A 25772-nucleotide genomic window follows, 5' to 3' on the forward strand; every position below is an offset into this window, starting at 1 on the left:
AGCAGTATAGTGACAGAGGGAAGGGAGTGGGGGGTTAGAAAGGATAAAGTGGGTCAATATATGATGACAGAAGACTTGACTTTGGGTGGTGACCACACAATGCAATATACAGATGATGTATCATAGAATTTTACACTTAAAACCTATATAATCTTATGAACCATTATCATTCCAATAAATTTAATTAAAAAACAAAGCATAAAACAGCCACATTAAAAAAAAGTGCTCTTTTTTATAAATGTGTCCTTAGCCATGTATATAGATGAATGTTCTTACTAGTGATAGGGTGAGCTGAGTTTTCTAGTGTGACATTAAGGAATTAAAGTATTGCCCTGGCCAGTGGACCAAAGACTCACGGGTTCTGTTCGAGTCAAGGGCACACACCTCAGCTGCGGTTCAGTTCTGGCCCTGGTCAGGGTTGTGTGGGAGGCAGCCAATCAATGTGTCTCTCGTCTCTCACTCATCAATGTTTCTCTCTCTCTCTCTCTCTCTCTCTCTCTCTCTCTCTCTCTCTCTCTCTCTCCCCCTCCGTCCCTCTCTCTCTCTCTCTCTCTCTCACACACACACACACACACACACACACACACACACACACTCTGTCTGAAGATAAATGGAAAATATTCTCTGGTGAGGATTTAGAAAAGAAAAGAAAGAAATTAAAGCATCATTATGAAAGATAAGACGTAGTCACCACTTTTATACCCCAATCAATTACACTCAAAGTAAGAGATTTTCTCAAAAAGAGCAGCTCTTTTGGAGAAAAAAAGTATAATTTTAACTCATGATTTTGATAATGTGCTTATTTAAATATGTTTTTATTGATTTTTTTTTTAGAAAGACAGAGTGGAAGGGAGAGATAGAAACATTGATCAGCTGCCTCCTGCACACCCCCTACTGGGGATGGAGCCCGAAACCCTGGCTTGTGCCCTGACCAGGAATAAAACTGGGACCTCTCAGTTCATGGGACAAAATGCTCAATCCACAAGCCAACCCAGCCTGGCAGCTGATTTATTTTTGGCTCTAGCCAAGAAGCAGTATCATCAAGCATCTTAGGCCCTCAATCCTTAAGAATAGTCTCTTACAGGGAGACATGAGGATTTTATGAAATTTCAATTTGAAAGTGTCTACTGAATTAAATGATACAAGTTTGACAGTCATTATGCAGTGGATTATTTATTAGGGTCAGCAGAGAGTAAACAGAATTCTCATATAATTGAAATTAACTAATTTAGGGAAGCTTCGGCTCTCCAGGTGATAAGACATTTGGGAGGAAATTTGTTTTTCTTTGATTTATGACCATAGCTGGTCTTTGGTATCATTTCTATGTGCAGTCAAATAGAGTAGCCACTACCCACAGGTGGCTATTGAGCACTTTTATTATTTTTTTTAATCCTCACCCAAAGATATGTTTCATTGATTTTTAGAGACAGAGGAAGAGAGAGAGAGGAATATTGATGTGAGACAGAAACATCTATTGGTTGCCTCCTTTATGTGGGATCGAACCCACAACCTAGGCATGTGCCCAGACAGAATCAAACCCACAACCTTTTGGTGTAGGAGACAATGTTCCAACCAACTGAGCCACCTGGCCAGGGTGCTACTGAACACTTTAAATGTAGCTTGTCTGATTTAGATGCACTGTAAGTATAAGCTACACCCTAGATTTCAAGGGCTGAGTGTATATATATATCTTATATATATGTTACATATATATAAGATATATATATAAATGTAAAATATCTCATTTTTAAAATGTTAATTATATACAGAATTGATAATAATAAATACATATTGAGTTAAATAATATCTGTTATTAAAAATTTACCTTTTCAAATGTACCCACTAGAAAATGCAAAGCTATGTATATTTGCAATTGTGGCTTACATTAAGGTCTCTACTGGACAGCTTTTGTTAGGTACATTTTTTTTTTCTTTATTGATTTTAGAGAGAGAGATAGAAACATCAATGACAGAGAACATCGATTGGCCACCTCCTGCATGCCTCCCACTGGGGATCGGGCCCACAACCCGGGCATGTGCCATGTGCCCTGACTGGGAATCAAACCAGTTACCTCTTGGTGCATGGGTCGGTGCTCAACCACTGAGCCACACTGGCCAGGCAGGTACATTTGTATTTTATCAAAAGAAATAATTAGCTGGGCAGGAAAATCTACAAGCTTTGTTTACCTAAGATATGAAAAATAAATGAGGAAAGCCTTTAAATCAGTTGGAGTGATTAGTGAACTAGGAAGGTGGAATCGGCTTAGTTGGCTGGTGGAGACACAGAAGTACCTGAGTGTTACTGTACAGTATTTCCCAGAAAAGACCACAAAGTTACCTGCTCCCTGGTCCAAGCCTTTCAACCTTCTTTTTTTAAAATAATGAAGTCAGGCTTTGTGTGACTTTTTAAATGGGATTTCAAGTGTCATTTGGCAAGTCCCAAAAGTGTTTGAGGGAGGAGAGGCTTTTTCCTACTTCTCCTAGTAACCCCAGCTTCATTCATTCATTTATTCATTCGTCAACACATATTCATTTGAACTTCTTATATGCACAAGGTCCTGTGTTAGTGCTAAAGTTTTAAAGATTAAAAAAACAGTCCTGGCCAGTTTTGCTCAGCGGTTAGAGCGTCGGCCTGCGGTCCAGAGAGACCCGGGTTTGGTTCCTGCTAAGGGCATGTACCTCGGTTGCAGTTTGTCCCCGGCCCTGGTTGGGTCATGTGGATGGCAGCCACTCGATGTGTCCTTTTCACGTCGATGTTTCTCTCTCTCTCTCTCTCTCTCTCTTCCTCTCTCTCCCTCCCACTCTATCTGAACAAAAAATGAAAAAAATGTCCTCTGGTGAGGATAAAAACAAAACAAAACACTTTTTGGAATGATAGATATATAGTGAATAATTACTGTAAAATATGATCAGAGCATCAGTGCTACAATAGACGTGAATATAATATATTTTGTTAGGTTTCAGCTATGTATGAATGAAAGAGTTGAAAAGTGTTTCACAAATAAAGTCAGTATTTACACTGGATCTGATGTTTAAGAAAGAATTTCCAAATGGAATAAAACAATCAACGTGTGTTGGGCCTGCCGTGTCCCACAGCCAAGGATAAGCCCTCTCACATGGGTTGTCACCTTTAAGTTCACGTCATGTGATAGTTGAATTAATTTCATTGGTATAAAAGGAATGGGGAATATCATTTTATTATAAACGATATGCTCATTGTCATAGTGCTATGATATGTGTCAGGGTAGATATTGGAGAAATGTGTGCTAAAAATGAGTAGGAAAAAAATAGGACCATTTAGATCAGTGATCAGAAAATGTCAGGGCAAGGAGGAACTCGCAAATCCCTTCTAATCCAGCTCCCTCCTTTCAACAGTGAAGCCCTTTGACTTGCCTAATGTAAGTAAATGGCAAAGGAAGACTGAATGGGAGGCTGGGGGTCCGCTGTCAGGTGCAGGACTCCTTTCTCAACAGTGCACAACCACAGCCTCAGCAGGGCTGCAGAAAATGCCATCAGAAGCTGCACTTTGGTAACAACACTTATCCAACCCTACGCACCATTTACTGCATGCTGTCAGAGTGCTGTACTGCTAGGAGCTGCGATTATAATAGTATTAACATTTTTATCACACAATTTCCCCCTTGTAAAATTCTGATGATTTTTCCTCTTTTTTCATTGCTTTCCTAAATATCTGTTCCTCTAGCAGGACTGAGCTAATTGGGATAGTTGTGGAAAAGCAAAGCCTCAGAACACACAGGATCCTAGAGCTTCCCAATATATCAACTTGGCCAATAATTACTGGTCTAACCTTAAATGAAACGCTTTGCTGAGGATGTGATAGCACACTGGACTTGGACGCCACAGTCTTTATAGCTGGTGGGGAAGTGATCTTGTATATTAAGCACTTGAATTCTTCTAAGTGCTTTACACATGTTATTTTACCTAATATTTACAGAAGTTTTACGGGGGATGTAGCCTGATGCGCCTATTTAAAGAACACTGTGGGAACATAATTTGAAGATGTTCTCAAAGTAACACAGCTGGAAAATGATGGAGCCATGATTCAAAGCCAGCCAACCTAGATCAGTCTCTCTTAATCATAACTTATACTACCTCCTACTAAATATACAGTAAATACACTTAACTATAGAATGTAATGTATGCTCTTCCCAGGGACACACAGAGGAAAACGAAGAGGAGGTGTCTTTGGAGGCAAGCTTGGGAACATGGAGTAGAGAGGGTCTGATGGGAGGTAGGAGAGAAAAGCATCCCAGGTTAGTGGAGGCAGAATTCATGGGAGGCTTGAGAACGGTGGAGAAAATTGGGTTCAGAGCACGGATGTGAAGGAAGAAGACAACCTGAAGAGGTAGGCTTGACCTGATTGTGAGGAACTTGAGTGCTATACTATGGAATTTGAATTATATACGTTATAAAAAGAAATCGGTACTAAAAATGCTTTAAAGATTTTGAAGATAGGAGTCCCGTGAGTATTTTAGGAAGAATTACCTAGTCAGCAGTGCAGAGAATTAGAGCCAGGGGGCTTACGTACATCTTTTGTATTAAAATTTAGGATCAGAAAGAAGGGTAACTCCAATGGGAGTGGAAAGAAAAAAGGCAAATTTTTATGACCCATCCATCTGGGCCCTGATTACAGGCCAAGAAGTGTGTACAGCCATCAGCCATGGGGGGGGGGGGTGTGAACAAAGGTGTGAGATGCTCAAACTCAGGCGTAGAATGAACTTAGAATGGCATTAGGGAAACTGAGGGCAGGAAGACTCTCTAAGATAATCCAGGGCTGGTGAGGGCCTGCATGAAATTGGGTTTTAATTGTGGATGTAGTTAATGGCACGTGGCAATTGGTCTGATGGGAATGATATGGAAGGGGGCGGGGATCCAAAGTGCCTCTGAGCTTTAAGAGCATAGTAGTGATCGTAGTAAGGGTGACCAAAAGCAGGAAAGTCGCGAGTAGAAGCAGATTAGAGGGGTAGTTCATGAGTGTTTGGAACTGACAGCATCCCCGTGGATCTATTCAATGACTCATGAGCCTCTGGCTGTGAGCACACTGAATTGCAGAATGATTGTGGGCTGAGCTACAACAGACAAAGTTTTCATGACGACCAACATCCTGTGTTATTCTCTCGTCTCTTGCAACAAGAACCCACTTTAAACATGACATTTTGCTTTGAAATATCACATTCAGAGGCAAGTAATATTGGTAACATTGAAAAGACTTCCCTTGTATCAAATAGAAATGAGTATATTTGACTATTACTTTCTAGAATGTAGTCCACTTATAAGCCTTAAAGTCTTGATAATTGCAGCTCAGCACAGCAGGGCCAGAAAGTTGGAGAGAATAATAATCCCCAAGTCCTTGAGTACGTATTGATTTGATGTCTGACAACCCAATTCCATGAAGGAGGGAACATAAGCAAATACACACACAGGCTGGCTTGAGGCAAGATTCTATGAATGAGAGGGAAAAACAATAACAAAGAATGTATATTTTTCAAGTTTATTTTTGAATTTGTCAGGAATTCAGACACTAGTCTGTACCCATTAGATGCTTTAAAATATTACAAAATTTTAATAATAATTATTAATAATCTTTAGTTATGCTTTGTTAGGTATTAGAAATTATACCAAGTTCAACACAAAAATTATCTCAATCTTTCTAATTGCACTACAAGGGAAGTATTAGGATACTTGTAGTAGTATAACCATTTTACAGATGGGGAGGTTTACGTAGCTACTTGAAGTGTCACTAATATGTGGCAGAGCAATTTAAAGTCCATGCCCGAATTCTTGATGCTGTGCTCCATCCATTTCTTTAAGCCTTGGCTCTAAAGAACAGTGCTGGTTCTGCAGCCCAGACCTTAGGGGACAGTACCCATAGATGAATCTTTACTTAGAATGAGAAGTGACCTGAAGCGTTCACATGGTTCCTCTAATGCGTCAAAGTGGCCAGCAGCTCCCCCTGAAAAGCCACTGCAGGGCCCCTTCTCCCCTTGTCATCTCATCTGCTGGTGATGCACAACCACCCACCGCGCTGACAGTCAGGGCGAAGGGGCCCTGTTCTCTTCCAATATTGATGTTTCCTCTTTATGCGATTTGGCAGAAAACAAAACAAAACATGCCAACCTGCTTCTTCCTAGTCCTGCCCTTAACCCCCAAATAAGCTCACAATGTTCTTTTCCTCTAATCAGATGCTCTCCTTATCCCCCCCTCCCCGCTCCAAAATCAGAGTAGAACTTAAACTTGTATTGCATGTTTAACCATTCCCCTCCATTTGTTCCAAGTATTAAAGTTATTCCTCTCAGACACCTTTGGAAACAAAATATCATCCAAGGAAATGAGCACTGAGAAACTGTAACCTTTAAAACAAATATTTAAAATGACATAATACACGATATTTCCTCCTTCAGAGACTCGGAAGCTGTATTTTGGGTATAAATTGTACAAGCCTCACTTTATTTCTGAGGAAATGACATTAATGTGATTGAGTTCTGTGAAGTATGGAACAATCTGTAAAGGAAGGGAATTGCATAATGGATGGAGTTTGTTTATAGACGTCTGAACATTACAGATCTCAGATATTTTCATCTCTGTTGTCCTATTTGGAAGTAGAAAATGGCCTTGAATATCCAACAGCAGAAGACCACTGCTTAGAAATATCTATCACCCCACTGCAAATGTCCATGAGTTTAGGACATGTGCTCATTCTTCTGAGATACAGATACCTGGAAGGAGGGTACATATTATGGACCAGATGTTGTGATGATTAGGGACCTCAATGATCCGGAGATTTGCCTGAAAGAAATCTTCTCTTGACTCAAAAAAGAAGGTCTACCAACTAATTGATCTATTTTCTAGGCAGTTACATTGCTCACACTTTTTTGTTAAAGAGACTGAGAGAGAAAGACAACAGAACATTCAGGAGTGATTATGAGGATGGATAAGAAAGCAGGGCATGTTTGTCCCAGAGAAAACACAGGGTGTCCTTGTCTTAAAGTGTGGACAATGGGTAGACACCGCAGAGATAAAGGCTTCAGGCTTAATGAAAGAAAGATCTTTCTGACGATCAGAGTTACTTAAAAATGAAAAAGGCTGACTTTCTTAATGGACAAGATTGATCCTGAACTGTAGACTCTTGTCAAGTAAGAAATGCAAATAATACAGTGATGGTGGTCGAGTTATGACGGTATGATTCACTAACATCCTATTTACTAAGTAGGAGGATTGTTTGTGAATGTTGTTTATTTGGAAGCAGGAACAGGGAGGAGGGGAAAGGGAGGAAGATAAGTGGAAGAGAGGAATCTGGAGGAGCTGTTAATGAACACAAGGCTAACTCCCAAAAACCCGTGACCTTCTCTTTCATTGGAAACAATTCGCCAGAACGTTTAGCACTGCTGTGGATCACCACCAAGGGTTCTGATGTACACACAGACAAGAAAACGCTGTTTCCCCCGATATGGATACTAATTTTTTTTTAGTGTAAAATCCACTCAAGTTATACATTGGAACTTAAATGAATGCCCTTTAGGGATTCTGTGGCTTAATTCAAATATATATTCTACATGGTGGGAATTTAAAGCCAGAGAAGGAAATATTTTTATTTATTTATTTATTTATTTTTTTATCCTCACCTGAGGACATTTTTCCATTTTTTGCTCAGATAGAGTGGGAGGGAGAGAGAGGAACAGAGAGAGAGAGAGAGAAACATCGATGTGAAAGGAGCACATCGAGTGGCTGCCACCCGCACAACCGACCAGGGCCGGGGACAAACTGCAACCAAGGTACGTGCCCTTAGCGGGAACCGAACCCGGGTCTCTCAGGACCGCAGGCCGACGCTCTAACCGCTGAGCCAAACTGGCCAGGGCCAGAGAAGGAAATATTTTGATTAGTTCTTTCCATATTACACTTTATGTCCTTCTCTGTTTTTAAGAAGCGTTATGTCTGCTGGCTTATTTTCCATCTTGTTCATATTTATTAACTTCTGTAAATGCTAAAGCCATAATCAATGGCTTATGTAACGTGAAGTTCTTGAAATAGTAGGTGAAATATTCTATTATTTCATATAAGTTTACTCTAGAGAATTGGGAAAATATAAAAGAGCAAAAATAACATTGAAATCACCAGTAACCTCACTACTCAAAGATAATTACTGTTTATATTGTGATATGTTTTCTTAGCTTTGTAAACATGAAAATGATAATTTTTGCAATATAAAAACAAAATGTGTGTAACATTTTGTATTCTGTTATGTTAAAATTAAAATAGTATTATAAGCATTTCATCATAGCCTAACATCTTCTAAGTAAATATGATTTTAAGGACTAAATTTCCATTATTTAGTCCAGTCTTCTTCTTCCGGATAATTTTATACAATTATTTAGGGCTAATAGTATCTATACCTCCTAAAAAATATTTGTTTTCACTCATTTTAGTAGACCTCTCCCACTTTCTACCTTACATCAAACCTCAGCAAAATGTATTCTTTAGCAAGATAAACTAATTTCTTCTTGTCTCATTGAAGAGTTGAGCATCCATAGGATTTTGATATTCCCTTTCCAGCTTGAAAATCAGATGTCTTTCATGACTGCTTCTTTCTTCAGCATGATAACGCTGTTGTCAGGGAGTCAGCCCGAGACAGTGGAGCGCACACATGCTGGTAATCAGCCAGTTCTGAATTTAAATCCTGATTCTGACATTTATTAACACCACCATAGTCTATATTGCATAAGATCACTTACCTTTCTCTGATCCTCAGTTTCTTCTTCTGTAAAATGGACTGGTTTTATCGATCGAGACAACATGCTTGAAGTTCCTTGATTATTGTAAATGAATACTAATAAGTGAATACTCAATGATTGTAAGTTCCCTTCCATTTATGGCTTGATACGCCCTCCTAGCCACTTCTTCCAAGCTCTACAGCTATAAGGTTGAATGGCAGAAACTTTTCTATTGTAATCGTGTGTGGTCTTTATTCTAGAAGGAAAGCAAAGGACTTTAACTTAGGAGAGGCAGGAAATCATCATAAATATACATGGAAGAGGAACTAGTTTCAGTAAATGTATTGACATTAAAAGGTTGATTAATTAAATGGAGAAATCTTTTTCAAAATCACTCCCAACTAGAGATAAAGACCAATATTTTAGTGGTAAATTGAAAAACAATCCTGTAAATTAATTGGTAGCTACTGCCACCAAGTGGTAGGAAAAGACTTTTTTACAGATGAATCCATGGCCATTGGTGGGGGAAGCTTCCTTATCACAACTGAGTTATTACCTGGTGGACCACATTTATTCCAGGTCTTCCCATTGCGTCACACCCACCCACGCTCCCTTCTCCATCAACTGGATCCATTTATTCTCCATCTATTACCACACTACCTGTTGTCAACAGAGACACCTTATGGTTTATTTTGATCTTTGCCTCAGGAGCTTCCGTTAACACAGAAAGAACAAAGACACAGAACTGCAGTGAACGCGGAGAGAATTGGGAGTGAAATGATGATCGGAAAATCCTCATTTAGTTCAGCCTCCAGAGTTAGAGAGGCCGGTGTTTGGCTGCCAGGTCTGCCACTTACCAGCTGTAGGTGACATGATTGATCTCAGGATCAGTTTTCTCAGTTGAATCTGAGGATTAAATCAGCCGATGTAAGTAAAATGCCGAGCCCAGTGTCTGGTCTCTAGCAAGTGCTCAGTCAATGTTAGCCGATTCGTTCCATTACCATGCCTATTACACTACATATTCAATCCCTAAACCTACATTACAATCATTATTAATATAACCCGACCCAACCTGAAAGAGGTACAAGCTAGGAAGGCAAAATCACTGTAACAACAAACTTTGCCAACCCTGAGAGAATGCTCTGCGATTTGTCTAGTTCCAGAGAGAGGAGAACTAAGGAGAGAAGACAGGAATGAAGAAACCCTCTAAAGTCTAAGTCTAGATCTGGCCTTCGTTACTTCCTCCTGAGGTTCTGGGCAAGTTAATTAAGTCCCCTTTTAGCTCTCCTAACTCACACTGTGCTCTAAAGAGTATGAATTAATTAATTCTTTGGAAAGTTGCCTGCAATATAAAATCTATATATGGAGACCAATTATAATTTTATCCACTAGGAACCATAAAGCATCATCTATTATTAACCTTAAATAAAAAGAAAGGCAACAATAGCAAGGCTGTTTCTGCAGTTACAGCAAGCTCTTATTGCCATTCTATTTTCAGTAGCCTCAAGTAAGCAGTAGTCCTTACATTTATACATTGTCTTGACTAATTTATGGTCACAACAATAAATAGCCCAGGACACCGAGGAGCCTAAAATTAAAATGTCCCCGGTTTCATCAGAGATAGATTGCCGAGTCACGCGTTTGTCACCAAACTCCAGTCCTTGGAAAATTGATCATCTGGTCTTCCAGTAAACGACACTCAGAATGCCAGTATATTTCACAGGACCCTGCTTCAGCCCCTTGTCAGAATTAAGTTAACCTGTCCTCTGCACCCCAAAATGCGGTCATTCAGTCACTCCCGGAACATTTCCAAACGGACCTCATTAATGTTATGAGGAAGACCAAGCTACTTGGTGGACAGGCCTATTCATTAGAAAAATTTTCCTGGTGCTGAATGAAAATCTCCCTCCATGTAACTCCTGGCATTATTCTTAGTTCTATATTTTATAATCCAAAATACAGTCAACAACTTAGACCACCCCCATGCCCTAGATAGGGCAAATAACCAAACTTTTGGTACTGTTAGCTTCCTCCTTTGAATGTATACACGCTGCAACCCAAATGTACCTGTTCTGTACAGCTTATCGTCCGCCAATCATGTAATCCCATGGACAGCTATTCTTATGTTCTCAGCAGTTTAAAATAAATAAAAATAAAGATCCTTGGGGTTTCAATTTTTAAATATCTGAATAGAAATCAGAATAAAATGCAAAGTGGCCATCGCTTTCATTAAGTCAGCTCACAGAATAGTCCAAAGGATGATTTCAGTTGGAAGCAAGTGATCGCGGAGAAGGCCTCAGGCCCTTCGTCTCCTAGGGTTCGACATCCTCTTGGGATCATCAGTACTGGTCCCTCGGACAGGATGTGGCATGAACACAGCCGGCGTGTGGATGAGCTGTGCACCAGGAAGGGGATCGCTGTCGTGCACCCTACAAGTGCTTTGTTAATTGTGCTGCTGCACCCCTTGGTTTGTGCCTCGAATTCTTTCTACAGTATCAGCTTATTTTCATTGTGTTGAGGGGGTAAACAGAAAGGGATTTATTTAACGTTAGGTTTCCTCCACAACAGGACTAGAGATACAGCCCGGAATCTGAGGCTAAATGTGACTCATTTAGTCTGTGAGGAAGAGGAGAAAAGAAGGTCAAGGGGAAGCTTAAAACGAAGGTGACAGGCACACTTGTAAGCTGTTCTTCCCTCCAGAAAGGTTTTTCTCAAAGCTTTTCATTGGGAACATTTGGTGACTTCTCTATGAAAGGAAGCTTTCTGGGCCAGATGTTTCTAATAGTGCTGTTGTGAAACAGTGTCGCCCCCAAAGAGCGATAATGTGGGAACCCCAATCTTCAGTTCTCAGTGAACCTATGCCACGACATGCTGTGTGATTTCTTGGCATATTAATTCCTATATCCACAAAATGGAAATATTAAAGAGGGCTTTTTTCCCCCTAAGCCTTCCCAGAAATACTTAGAGGGAAAACCCAAAATAATAAGTGTTACAAACTTTTGAAAAAATAAACTGTGGAAATTTGCGAATTGATCTCAACAGAATACTTGAGAAAGTGTTTCAGTTTGGTGTTCTTTAATAGGAATCAGCAAAAGAGATTGGATGATGAAGGACAAGGTCCATCTGCTAAGGCAACTTGTGAACTTCCTTCCAGGAAGGCAAATAATCTTTGTGCTGAAGTATGTTGATGGAGAGGGCAGCATTTAATATTCTCTTCAAAGACCACACCCGAAGTATATTTTTATGCTTCAAAATTACTTTTTGCCACATTATTATTTTTCCTGCAATCTTTTTGGGGTTTTCAGTCAAAGCACATCTGAATTCCAGAAAATAGAAAATCTTTTTTGCTTCTTTAAGCGTCAGAACCTATTGTCTGGTTCTTTTGAGTGTATAAATTACATCTTAGTCACTGTAGTATCATCTTATAACACTTCATAGTCATGTAAGTGTTTGTACAACTACACAGGTATAATAAAGTTGCTGAGTAAGGAAGAAATGAATCAGTAGAAGCCTGGAAGAAGGGTTCAAATGGTTGATAACGGTCCTCTTTATCCAGAGAAAGCCATCGCATTAATAACACAAATCAACGAGGCTCGGAAACCACCATTCAGATCGATTCTGAAACAACTCAGAAACTCGGCATCTTCTCTGGATCCTTTATTAGGTTAAGTTTATAAATATTCCCCAGCATTATTGCACTTCAATTACAATGGTCCCTTCCAAAATGTAGTCCTCAAAAACCTCACTCTCCAGATTAATTTCCCAGAAGCGGCTCCTTTTAACAGCCTGATTCATGCTCTTGTAAGATATTTCAAACATTTTAAGGCAATGAGAAATGTATCATCAGTTTCAATTTTATAAGTTTTCCAACGACCTTTTTCGAGAATTGACTTAACGAGTCTCTCTGTTTACCTCATCAAGGTGTTAGGGCCCTTTGGCAATCTGTCTGAACCGGGTTCGAAAAGGATGCAATGTACGTTTGCCCTTATTTAAAACAAGTTTGAACTTAACCAAATCGCTTTGTGGAGAGAAGGGACCCTCTTCTTTTTGGAATCCGCTGCCTTCTGAATAATGCTCTGCAGCTCATAGTGTTTGGAAACACCTCATTCTGGCTGACTCTTTCCAAACTCGTGGTTTTCACAGTCCATTTATGTTTACTGACAGGCTCTGGCATAAATATATTAAAAAAGAAAATTGTAATTTTCTACCTAATCCAACATATTCATTATAAGAACTGTTGCAAACAGAGAAAGCCTGGTTAAAAGAATATCAAGTTTAATGCTGAATCACAGAGTGGAAGTAAAAATTTTCTGATTTTATTGTGCAAGACTCTAATCAACTGGTCCAGACTCCTACAAGATAGAGGGGGGCAGATAGAGAAAGAGATGAGCAGAAACATTTGGGCAAGAAAATTTCCCTTCTGTTAACACCCTTTAGAGGTGCCATTCTCTTATTCCTTGAAAGCTCTAAGTGGAATACTGATAGCCCCATCTTTGCTTAAATTTTGATGTTCTGAGCACCAAAAATGATTCACTATCATGGGAAACAGAGAAAACAAGTAAGTTTAAAGGACCTTAAAAGCCCAAATATACCACCAGTTCTATGAATGGGGAAAATGGGCCTGTCAAAGATAATCCTCTTAAAACCGGCCAGGCAAATGCATAAAACCTCTACAATAGGATCCAGAAAAATTAACATCAACTTCCTCCCCTGTGATTGATGGAGATATGTGTGAACAAAATACTCCTACTTCTGCTGGAGGGATCCTATTAACTGGCTTAATACTTGGAAATGGAGAAATAAGTGTTCTCTGTGAGAGTTTAAACCCTTCAGAAAGAGAAGCGTGGGTCATCCTATCAGCCTAGTGTTCAGAGTCTGACATCAGGTGTACCTACCTCCAGGGCTACCACTCACTCCCTTGGTAGGTCCCACCTCCAGCCAGCTCTTGGTAGGGCCAGCTCATTAAGCCAAACTAGAAAATTAAATCCGTCCTGTGATTCTACAGTTAAGCTTCTCAAACTGTAGGGAGCATAACAGATACCTTGGGATTTATCCAAGATGCAGATTCTTAGACCCAACCCCATCAGAATTTAATTCAATGGGAGCCCATGACTGCAGATATAACAAGTATCCCCATGTCATTCTGATACAAGTGGTTTGTGGATGTCATTCTTTGAAAAATTCTTGTCAATGCTTTGTATTTCGGGTCATTGGGCTAAAGTGAGTCCAACTGTTAAGACATCCCGAAATGAATTCTCAAAGACTGTCCGTGGAGAAGGAAAAGACGTGTAGATGAGCAACTTTTATATATTGCCTGAAGCCAAGAGTGTTGAGGGGGCTCTTGTTACTTGAAACTGGGTAGATACTCAGATGGAATTATTACATGAAATGTATGTCCTCAAATGAGGAAATATTGCTTTACTTTGAGATCATACAAAGGATTTCAAGTACATAGATTCAGGAATATTAGAATTGTGACATAAACCCTAAGGTCTGATGGAGTTATTTTAAGAACCCTACTCTGCCTACCAGAGACAGAAGGAACACATAAAAATAGTAAATACCTACCTTGAGTCATAGCCCTTCCAGGACAGGCCATGGACTAGAATCAGAAAATGAGGTATTCCTCTCCTCCTTTAGAATCTCAACTTGCATTGGTCCACAGGTCGATGCTATAACCACTGAGCAAACCAGCCAGGGCTAGAAACTCAACTTTCAGACGGTTTGTTTGCCAGGTGGGGTACTGAAGGCTCACACACACACACACACACACACACACACACACACGGAGTAACAAAGCAAATTGCATTCTGATATTTTAATGTCCTGAAGCTTTTTGTGATATTTTTTATTGTTTTCACATTAGTTGATCTTAACTGAATAAAAAGTACCTGGATTTCTTCCAGGATCAAATTCCTAGATGGGATTGGGATATAATGTGTGCATCAAGGTTAAAGAGTGATTAAAGGGGAGATTGAACTACAATCACTAAGCACCGCTTACTGCAGAATAGCCGGTCGTAGGTCATAGCATTCAAAGGAGAGCGCTTTGGAGACGCTGCCCAACCTTTAGTTTACCAAAGTGGACAAGGTTAGTTTTGTGTCTATTCTGATGCCAAGCCTGGTGTTCTGAGAGAAAATGGAATAACAGCTGGGAAATACATTCATAGGTTACTGTCTCGAATAATTAAGAACATGAGCTAACATATTATATATCAATTATACCTCAATAAAAAGATTTGATACAAAAAATTTTAAAGATCACAACCTTTTCTAGCTTGGGAAATGACTTCTCACCTTTAAAAAGGATGTGGCAATTATCACTCAGTGCCTAGGTTACATCTTTTTTCGGTAATTTTTGTGTAGAAAGGTCTAATGCTGACATATAAAAGACCATCTGAGGTTTGAGAAGGAAATTTTGAAACCCACAAAACTGTGTGACATTTAAAAGGTCAATATACCATCTAAATTATTTTAAAATACTGTCACTGAGAAGAGAATTAGCCTAATCTGATCAACAGTATTTCAGAAAAAAAAAAAAAAAAATTATTTGGATTTTATTGCACCCAGTATGTGTCTTGAAATTGGCTAAATTTGATTGATTTCTTCCTCTACCCATGCAAATTGTAAATACATTCATCCATCTACTAATTCATTCATTCAGTTTGAAATGCCATTATGTTATCTAGAAACTTTATTTCAACAGCACAGCTTTGTCTGAGGAGCCATGGCAAAGTTGGATATAAAAATAAATGATCTCTTACCAGAACAGTGCCGGTAATGCCAAATAAAATAATACATTCGATTTTATTTTTGTATGAGATTCAAAACTGCTTCTTTTGCTCCCTAATTTCTTCATTGACTTGTTCATCATGGAGCAACATTTCCCTTTTTAATCCTTTTTTTTTTTTTTCTAGAGAGCGGAGAGACTCAAAATACTTTGCACAATTAAAGCTTTATTTCAGCTAATATCACTTATGTGTAGAACTACAAAATCTTTTCTAAATAAAGATGAAATATGTTGGTCATGGAAGATGAAGCTACGTTGAATTTCATAGGTAGTGGTTTAGGATGTGTTACATTTAACTGAGAACAAACTCCATTCAGCTTTCGATCTCCATTCACCAGGATAGGCTGTGTTTATTTCAGAAGGACTGAACTCAGTTCTTGTAAACTATTCTGTGGCACTTTTGAGTGTGTGCCTGAAAGCCCTCCATGGCAGGTTCCAGCTTCAGTGCCATTAAACATGCAAACCAGCCGTGTGTGGAATCAGACAGGTGATGGTCTTCCGAGTTGAGGTTGAAGAAGCACTAAGCAGAGCTCCCTCACTCCGACATATGGCCGGCCATCCTCCTTATCAAGTGCACATTCTGAAAACATATAAACTGGGGAGTTTTTATTAGTTTTTTCTTCTTAAATACCCACAAGGATCTTTGAGTCATTCCCCAGTCTATGTGTATTCAGAATGTGTACAGGAAGGTGGCAGCCCGTACTGTGGAGTCAAGGAATTCTACCGGCGTTTCTGCAGTCTCAACACCAAGGCCACCCTGCCGCCTGTGCACGTGGCTGGGAGCCATCCACTAGTGAGGATGAACCTTGATGAGCACTTGTTTCCTAGTACCTCAAAAAGAGCTTTACCTGGAAGAAATAGAAGACTACTCATTGAACTTTTGGAATAGTGATGCCTACACATGGCTCAGACAGAAATAACCAAAAGCATTCAGTGAAAATGCAGCCCCCTTGCCCTGACCGGTTTGGCTCAGCGGTTAGAGCGTCGGCCTGCAGTCCTGAGAGACCCGGGTTCGGTTCCCGCTAAGGGCACGTACCTCGGTTGCAGTTTGTCCCCGGCCCTGGTCGGTTGTGCGGGTGGCAGCCACTCGATGTGTTCCTTTCACATCGATGTTTCTCTCTCTCTCTCTGTTCCTCTCTCTCCCTCCCACTCTACCTGAACAAAAAATGGAAAAATGTCCTCGGGTGAGGATAAAAAAAAAAAAAATGCAGCCCCCTTCATCCAGCTTCTAGGACTTCTCCAACCCAGGTAATCACGGCTATTTGTTCTTATACGTTTTTCCAGAATTGCTTTATACATGTCAGAGCAAATATGTACATAAAGTATTATATACTTCTTGCATTTTTACACAAAAAGTTATTTGTTACATATAAAATTCTACAGCTTACTTTTTTCACTTAACTTTGCATGTTGAAGGACTTTCCATATCAGTGTATAGAGAGCCTGCTAACATTTTTAAATAGATTCAGAGAAGTCCATTGCATTTAATCGATTCTCTATTGACTGACATTTGCTCCTCTTCTGTTTTTATTAACAATGTTAAAGTAAATAATTTGACACACAGATCACTTTGCAGACATGCAGCTGTATCTGTTGGATAAATTCTCAAATCCAAGATTGCTGGGACAAAGGAGATATGTATTATAATTACATATATATGTACACATATTTAATTTTGATAATTATTGCTAAATTCCTCTCAATAGAGGATTATCAATTTACATGCCCAAAAGCAATGTATGACAATCATGTTCCCTATATCTTTGCTAACATTATCAAACTTTAGGATTACTACCAATCTGATAGGTAAAAAATAATAATAATAATACATATCTGAGTTAGTTTGAAATTGTGTTTCTCTCATTACAGATTAAGTAAAGCAGATCTTTAAATAGATGGAACTATATTTATAAATGTTAAGCTAAAAATTAATTCATACAGATATCTACGACTCTAATCTATTATCATATGGGTCATTCTAGCTGTCTCTCTTGCTTATCTATAAATTCTCACTCCAACAGTGAGAAACCTGCTCCCACCATCCACTATCCATTTAATTTACTTGTTCAGTTTCAGTATACATGTATAGTTGTATCAGAATTGTTGACCAGTAGCCCTGAGAGAAACAACTTTGTCAAACAGGATTTAGTGCTCATATGCATGTTTTTTTTTTTTGCCTTTAGTGTTACAGACTCCTCCCATTTCTTTTTCTTCTTCTTCTCCTTATTGACTTTAGAGAGAGGAAGGGGGAAGGGAGAGAGAGAGAAAAACATCATTGAGAAAGAACATCAATTGGCTGCCTCCTAAATGCCCCGCATTGGGCATTTGGCCCACAACCTGGGCCTGTGCCCTGACCAGGAATTGAACCAGCGACCTCCTGGTGCATGGGTCCATGCTCAACCACTGAGCCATACCAGTTGGGGAAGACTCCCCCCATTTCTAAAGTTACTTAGGCCAATATCTTTCCCTCCATCTCCTTCATTGAAACCACTTATACATTGTTATACAGTTAGATTTGTCATCACATTCTGTTTCTATCCTGGGATGTCCCTGACCCCCTAAATAATTTTAAATTTTGCATACATTAGGGTTTATTCTTTGTGTTATAAAGTTCTGTGGGTTTTGGCAATAGTATCATGTATCCACAATTACAATATAATGTAGAATAGTTTCACTCCCTTAAAAATATCCCTTACTCACCTATTGAACTCCTTCTACCTTCCCCCAAACCCTGAAAACTTCTGATCTTTTCACTGTCTCTATTTTTTCCAGAATGTCATATAATTAGAATCATACAATATACAGCCTTTAAAGACTGATTTTTTTCCCATTTAGCAATGTATGAATATTTCATATATGCAATATAGGTACATTTCATCTAGTCTTTGAGTACCTTGAGAAGTCATTTCTTTTATCACCGAATAGTATTTATTGCATGGATGTGCCATAGTTGATCCATTCACCTACTGAAAGACACGTAGTTGCTTTCAGTATTTGCCAATGATGAATATCACTGTTATACATTTCAAATTGGCTGAGTAAATACCTAAAAGCACAATTGTTGGATCACATGGAAAGTCTGTGTTGACTTTGTAAAAATTGTCGCACCATCTCCCAAAGTAACCGTGTCATTTTCCATTCTCACAAACAAGGAATGAAAATTCCTGTCAGTCCACACCACCCCCAATTGTTATCACCAGGTGTGTTTGTTTCATTTTGGATCTAGCCATTTAATAGTTGTGTAGTGCTACTTCCTTGTTGTTTAAATTCATAATTTTCAGTGTCAAATGATATTGAACATCTTTCTCTACTTTCATTTGACATCAGCAGATCTTCTTTGGTCAGGCATCTGTTCAGACCTTGTGCCCATATTTCAATTCAATTGTTATTTTCTTCTTGTTGGTCTTGTTTGATTTCTATCTATTACTTTCTAATATTTTTTACAATGATGATTTTTTTGTATGTGGGACTTTTTATGGCTATTTTCTCAATTCCCAATATAAAATTAGATTTTTCTCCATAATAGAGTATCATGAATGATTCTAGGTCTAATGAACTAAAATTTGAAGACATTTTGAAGAGATTAGGGGCTTGGAGGAAAAATCTCTTAACAATGATGAAAGAAAGGCACTGGGTAGGATAAGTTAAAAGATAGTGAAATAATGATCTCTATTTCTAAGATCCATTAGAGAACAAGCAGTTCTGACCGTTTGACCTTATGTTATAAACAAGGACTTGCTGCTTTTCCCTTGAAGAGCACTTTGCGTAGCTCCGTGTTCGCTCATGTCTCACTGCGGGTGATTAGGGGAACGCCAGTCCCTCGGTGGTGAGCCCTCAAGTGAGTCGTTCTGCTGACAAAGCACCGGCGAACACCCCGCCTGCAATTCTGGACGTTAAGAACACATCGAAGATTGAAAAATACTGGAGAGACTTCAAAATACTGATGCCTGAGTCCCTACCTGGAGATTCTGTTTTTTAATTAGTCAGGGGATCAGGAATTTTAAAAGCTAACACACAGCCAAGAATCACCACCATCGGGCAGGCTTTCCAACTTGATGGACTTGACCCGTTTTACACGGATCCTTTGTACTGGGTCGTAGAGTCATGGGTCCCAAATGGAAAGAAGCCCGTGGCAGAGAGGGCACCTTATGATTCCAGTCAGGGCATCGTGTAAGACAGTCACAATCATATAAGCACAGTAAGAGGGAAATAATGGGAATTGCTCAGCACACTGGCATTCTGTGTGCTGAACTGCAAAATAACTAAGAGAGCCCAGTTGTTGCTCTTTAACCAGTGATGGAAATAGTATAAAAATATTCGACAACTGGTGGTAGCAAAAGCAAATCGTCAAACTTTTAATCCAGATCCAAGGAAAATGCACTATTGAACCAGAGCTAGATTCTTCCGTATCAGTGTGTCAACATTTAATATTCATCTGTGTGTTTTCCTGGTAATTTTGCTACCCATTTTAAAGAAACTGACTAATGTTGACGAAATCATATAAATCTTTAACGGTTATCAAAGTGGTAAGTTGAATTTGTGATTTAGCTCATCTCAAGGGGGGGGGGGGAGTAAGTGCCATTTCTATTTACTAATGAGTGTACCTCTGTACTGTAATAGTACATTTCAGTGAAGATGATTTTATCTGAGGGGGGTAGATGTTATGAGCAGGGCGTTGTCAATAAGCTGTCATAAAACACACTTGGCCCATTGTCTGTAATGATCCATCTGCCCAACACTGAGTGTTCTCTGAGCAGCTGGTCGAATCACTGCTTCTATCTGCTTCCATTACGACCACGTTCCGAAGTTTTCCGTTATGAGTAATCTCTTGTGTGCAAGTTGAGCTGATGTATAGCTCGAAGTCCTTTTTTTACAGAACCTCGTAGTATTTTATCTTAGTATCTTTTTCATGCTGTTAGTGTGAAAGGTGGAGTCATTCTAGTGAGGAGATGATGTTACTGTTTCAATGGTTATCTTTGGTGCACCACAGTCTATCAGTTTCATCAACTGGAAACTGTGGTTATCACAACATTATTCAGTGGTCGAGGCTCACCCTCAGCTTCCCTGTCCCCGCTCACCTCCCCACAGCACAGGGCTCCTCCCCCTCTCTTGTCTGCCCTCAGTGTAGACTGCTGCTGCTTGTTCCTCCCACCTGTTAGGCTCATGGAGAAGGACAGGTGGGAGTGGAGATGAAGGCTCTTTGTTGTTCTGGTACAGTCTCGGTTTAGGACGGTCCTATGCTCTGGCCTCGTGGGCAGGGCTTTCTCAGTATATTCTGTATCCTGCTCCGAGACAGCCAAACTTGGCCTTGTATCTGTAGGGCTTTGCCTTACTACCCCCCCCCCACACACACACACATTAGTAAGACAACCAGCATCTCCTCCTCCCATCTCTGTAACAGGTGACAGTTTGTGTATCCAGACCTTTTTTTGGAGGGCCAGATCCCTCTTTGAATTGCAGTTATTCTCTTGCCTTGGAACCCTAGCTCTCTGATGGGCTCTAGAAAAGTTGTAAGTCTGTAATTTATCTGGTTTTTCTTATTGTTAAGGGGGAGAGAATATCTTTGGACTTTATACTTCCTAAATAAGAGCAGAAGTCTCCATGGACATTGTATTTAGAAAATACACTCAAAATATAGGATGCCATTTCCATAAGAGCACCATTTCATCCTACAACGAGTTCACAAACTTAGTAACTTATTGAATTCAATCTAAATTGGAATCAAATGAATTCCATTTGGAGGACTAAATAGTTTTATTACATTGTTGCACTTAATGCCCTGTCTTTAGATCGTTTAATTTACATAACTTTCTAGAGAAAAACAATTCTCCCTGAATTTAAACAGCCCAGCTTCTCAGAAATAAAATTATAATTTCTCTAGTAAAAGTGTGTATCTAATTATATATATATATGTATATATATAAAATCTTCAGCCATGAATTTTACTTATTTTAACTAAATTGTTTTCCACTTGTTTTATAATTTCCATAATGTGGGTGAGTACTTGGCCTCCTAGATAAAGTTATGTTGAACAGCAAAAAAGTGTCTTGAAGTAGTAGAACAAATTCCCTATATAATAAGGTATACTTAATTGTAGAATGCAATGCAATTTACTAATCTTATAATTAATTTATTATAACAAACATTAACAATGTCAAAGTCAAAGGAGAGCAATTACAGATGATCAGGTGCCCACTGAACACCTCTGATTGGATTTGCTAGCTCTGTACTAGTACTGAAAAACTCCTTTTGAAAAGCAATTCTGTTCGATTATTAGCATTCATTAACTTAGACATCAATAAAACTTTATATTATTTTGTGATGTGTGACCTTGATCAAGCCACTAACCCTTTCTGGACCTCTGGCTCCCCATGTAAGGGCCAAGTTAAGTCATCTTTAAAGTTCAAGTGCTATGAATTGAGTAAAGACAGCCAGGGAAATAAAGTATCACGTGCTGCTTTTTGTGCTTGTTTTAACTTTTAGGTAAACTCTGATGGCTAAACTTCAGCCAGGATCCCTTTAAACCTCAGAAATTTTGTGATTTTATATACTTCTGATCACATGGGTCTGTTTTTCCTCAGATTACAAATTTCCTCTAAGGAATGTGGATTTGGGGCATCTTAACAAAATTAACTGTTGGGAAGTACTGACTCTCCAGGCCTAATTGAGGGTGAAAAAATATTGTTTGAGGCCCCTCTGATTCTGCTTCCCCATTCCAAGCCCTGAAGTTCCTTTTCTTAGTGGGACAATGGAAAGAGGCAATTTTATTGCCACTTAGATGTTCCAAACAAGTAGTTGGGAGGAGAACTCTGTTTACACTCCTGAGCTCCCCTCGGGCTTTGCTGTGAATAAATAATGACAATGTTTATAGATTTCAAAAGAGACCCAAGGAACTGCTTTCAAGTTATTTCAAGAATGAGTTCGAGGTGAATGGACTTTCAGGGTGAATAGGGGAAGGACATGCTAAGGCTTTGATCTGAAACTTGGAAGTACTGAGAAGTACAGAACTGGTCCAAACTGAAATGGCTTGAGCCCAGCCCAGAAAGATGTGAGATGGGAGCCCTAAGAAAGAGTCCGTATGAAGACAAGATGATCTAGACCAAGGACACAGAAGGGGATGGGAAATGGTCACCCAGAGCTTAAAAGCCCATAGCTTTTAAAGCTTCTGAAAATTAGGCAAGTCTTCAAGCTTTATCAAGCTCTGAGTTCTATCTTCTCAGGGTTTTATGGTATTACAATGATTTCATTAGATCTATTTATATAGTATGTTAACCCTTTGTCTGTCTTATGCTTTCTGAATATAAAACCAACTTATTTTTACCTTTGTGGGTTACTGTATCTTTTGACTATCAAAATTAAAATATTATGTATTAATAGTTCTAAGTATTTTCTTTTTTACCTATTACTTTGCTACTACGTCTAGAAAAATCCTTCCCACTCCTCTAAATTATATAAATATTTAACTTTATTATCTCTTTCTACATTTATATTTTTATACATTTAAATATTCAAACTGTTTCATAGACCTTTTGGTATATGATGTTAGGCTGGGTAACAAATTGTTCTAATTCTGTTTATTGAATAAATCATCCTGATCTTCTCCTCATTAATTTGAAAGATCATCTACATTCTACAGCAATTCTTCCATAGCCTGTGTCTCCTGATCCGTCCATGTGTCACTGCCTATTTTGTAATCATTTTGTTCCCTTATACAGAAGATTCCATTGCAAAGGGAGGCTTTTCTAACCCATTATTTTTAATTAAATGTTGTTGCTGCTCCTCACAAGCATATTATTTATTGCAGATAATCCTCCAAGTATTTTGTTGTGTATATTTAAAAAATCTATCCACCTGGTGAAGGGTCCATTACAACCATTTATATTATTAGTTTTGACTCGAGAAAGCAAAATGTAAAAAGAAAACGTCAAGTGGAAAGGAGTTTAACCACATTTAAAGTTTTCTTCCCTAAACGGAAAGCCCTCAGTTGGCTTACTATTTATTAATGAATGATTATTTTATTTATATGGTTTGCTGTCACCTGAAAGTATGCATAAATGTGGATTCAAATGGCCCTAAATGTTTCTATCCAAATTAAACAACTTACCATTTTTTGACAACTAAAGTGTCCAGTAGTATATCATTGACAGATGATTAATTCTGCAAAGCCATTGGGTCGCCCATGTGCTTACTTACAAGAACTTAGATGCCATCCATGCAGTATTCCCCCCTTGTCCACGGTTTTGCTTTTTTGCTCTTTCAGTTTCATGTGGAAAACCATGATTTGGTCTGAACATATTAAATGGAAAGTTCCAGGGGAAAAAAAAAATGTATAAATGTTCTTCTGCCTGCCATTCTGAGTAGTGTGATGAAATAACATTAACTGTTGCGATGTCACAGTGCTTATGTTCGAGTCACCCTTGTTTCACTGAATAATGGCCCCAAAGCGCTGGCAATTCGGATAAGCCAAAGAGAAGCCATAAAGTGCTTCCCTTAAGTGAAAAGGTGAGTACTGTACAGTAAAGTATTTTAAGAGTGAGAGAGAGAATACCTTCACATAACTTTTAGTACACTAGAGTTATAATTGTTCTCTTTTATTATTAGTTGTAAAGGAGGTCGCTTTTTCACCTGACATAGTGTGAGAGGTATAAAGAAATCTCTATAGGAAAACATCTCCCTATCTGATACCTTATTGTTAATTTGTGTCAGACTCCTTACCTGTAGTAAAGTCCTTTGGTTTCTAATTGCTTAATCTGAGTGATTGTATCACAGCCCTGTTCTCCCTGAGAAAGTAGGGCTGGCCCAGAAGACAGGGGATGGGAATCTGAGGAACACACTTGAGACTCACGTCCTTCCTAATTTTTCCTGGTAGTGAGACTGGTCCACGTGTTGCTCAGATCCCACAGCTGCCTATAGCAACCTTGCAGAAAACAAACTCATTAGCGCTTGCACTTCGATCCCTTCCTATTGTGGAATGGAGTATGTTCCTTTTCAGCTTTGAATGGGAATATAAACTCAACCAGCTTCCCTGGAGCAAATGTCATGAGTGAATTACAAGCAAAAACTAGGCATTCCTTTATCTTTGGATGCGAAATAATTGTTGCTCTTTTCCTTTTCAGTTTCTTCTGTGTGGCATATGTGGGATACTGTGCGCCAAAAAAAAGTCTGGACTTGTCGTAAGTTTCTGCCTTGTTTTTGTTGTGCGTTGAAGTGTTGGAATGTCAGAACTCAAACGGGAAATAGTGACCAGCCTGCTTTCATATTTGCATGTTACTCATTTAGGATAGAAAAAAACTGATAAACAAATCCTGCCTTTTTTACTTTCAAAGAAAACCTTCAAGATTATTAAAGATTATGATGAAAGAGAGAGAGAAGAAAAGTTTTGATATACTCTTTAAATACATGAATATGCACCCTCAATTACTTCTGTGGATGACAGTCTCCAGTTTTCCAATTTATAGTCTCTCAAACATTCACGTGAATCCTTCAATAAGCTGAAAAAGCCATCACTTGAGTTCATGGGAAATTTAACTGTTTAAATATGGAAACGTGCCTAAGGATTACTGGCTTTGTTTGACTGTGAAGTTAATTTTACAAAGCAGCAAAACAGCTGTGTTGTTATAGTTACAGTTAATTCCCAAATATTTTCTATTTAATTTTATTTTATTACTGTGAATGCAAATGTAAGTGTTTTCAGATGTTTTATGGCACTATCGTGGGTTGCGGGGGTATGGAACATGCTCCCAGTTAACTCCGATGTTGGCGGGAGGACGGCTTCAGCTTGCTGGAGCGTGGGTTCCCCACCGCCTGCCACGTCATTTATGAGAGTTTGGAAAGAAGGAAAAGCATGGTTTATTTTATTGGGTACAATAGGAAAGATCATAGACCTTTAAAGACTAGCAAAGCGAACACTACACATGAACCCTAGGAAGAGATCTTTGAGCCTAAAATAAGTTTCTAAGGGGAGACCAGTTATCTGAGGAGGGCAAGGAATGGGAAGTAGTGTAGTTATTTTGTGCAACTCCTTTTCTAATCACATCTTTCTCTGTGAGAATAGCTATTGTGACAAAAAGGGTAAAGGCCCCATTGCTTTAGACATGTGAGATTTAATGTTTACAAACTGCATAAAGGGTCCGGCCCATGTGGCTCAGTGGATTGAGCTTTGTCCCATGGACCAAGAGGTTCCAGTTTGATTCCCGGTCAGGACACATGCCTGGGTTGTGGACTCCATCCCCAGTAGGAGGCGTACAGGAGGCAG

General features: G+C 39.0%; 1 protein-coding gene across 3 annotated transcripts in view; it reads left to right on the plus strand.

Moving 5' to 3' along the window:
• The window catches only part of TMEM196 (transmembrane protein 196), a 49083-nt gene that overhangs the window by 15539 nt on the left and 7772 nt on the right, over nucleotides 1-25772 (plus strand). For all 3 annotated transcript variants that reach the window (XM_036247309.1, XM_036247308.1, XM_036247307.1), the window contains exon 2: nucleotides 24634-24690. In XM_036247309.1, the coding sequence (XP_036103202.1) occupies nucleotides 24634-24690 (57 nt within the window). The remainder of the gene's footprint in view (nucleotides 1-24633; nucleotides 24691-25772) is intronic.

The sequence above is a fragment of the Molossus molossus genome, unplaced genomic scaffold (genome assembly GCF_014108415.1).
Source record: "Molossus molossus isolate mMolMol1 unplaced genomic scaffold, mMolMol1.p scaffold_m16_p_7, whole genome shotgun sequence".
Taxonomy (NCBI): Eukaryota; Metazoa; Chordata; class Mammalia; order Chiroptera; family Molossidae; genus Molossus; species Molossus molossus.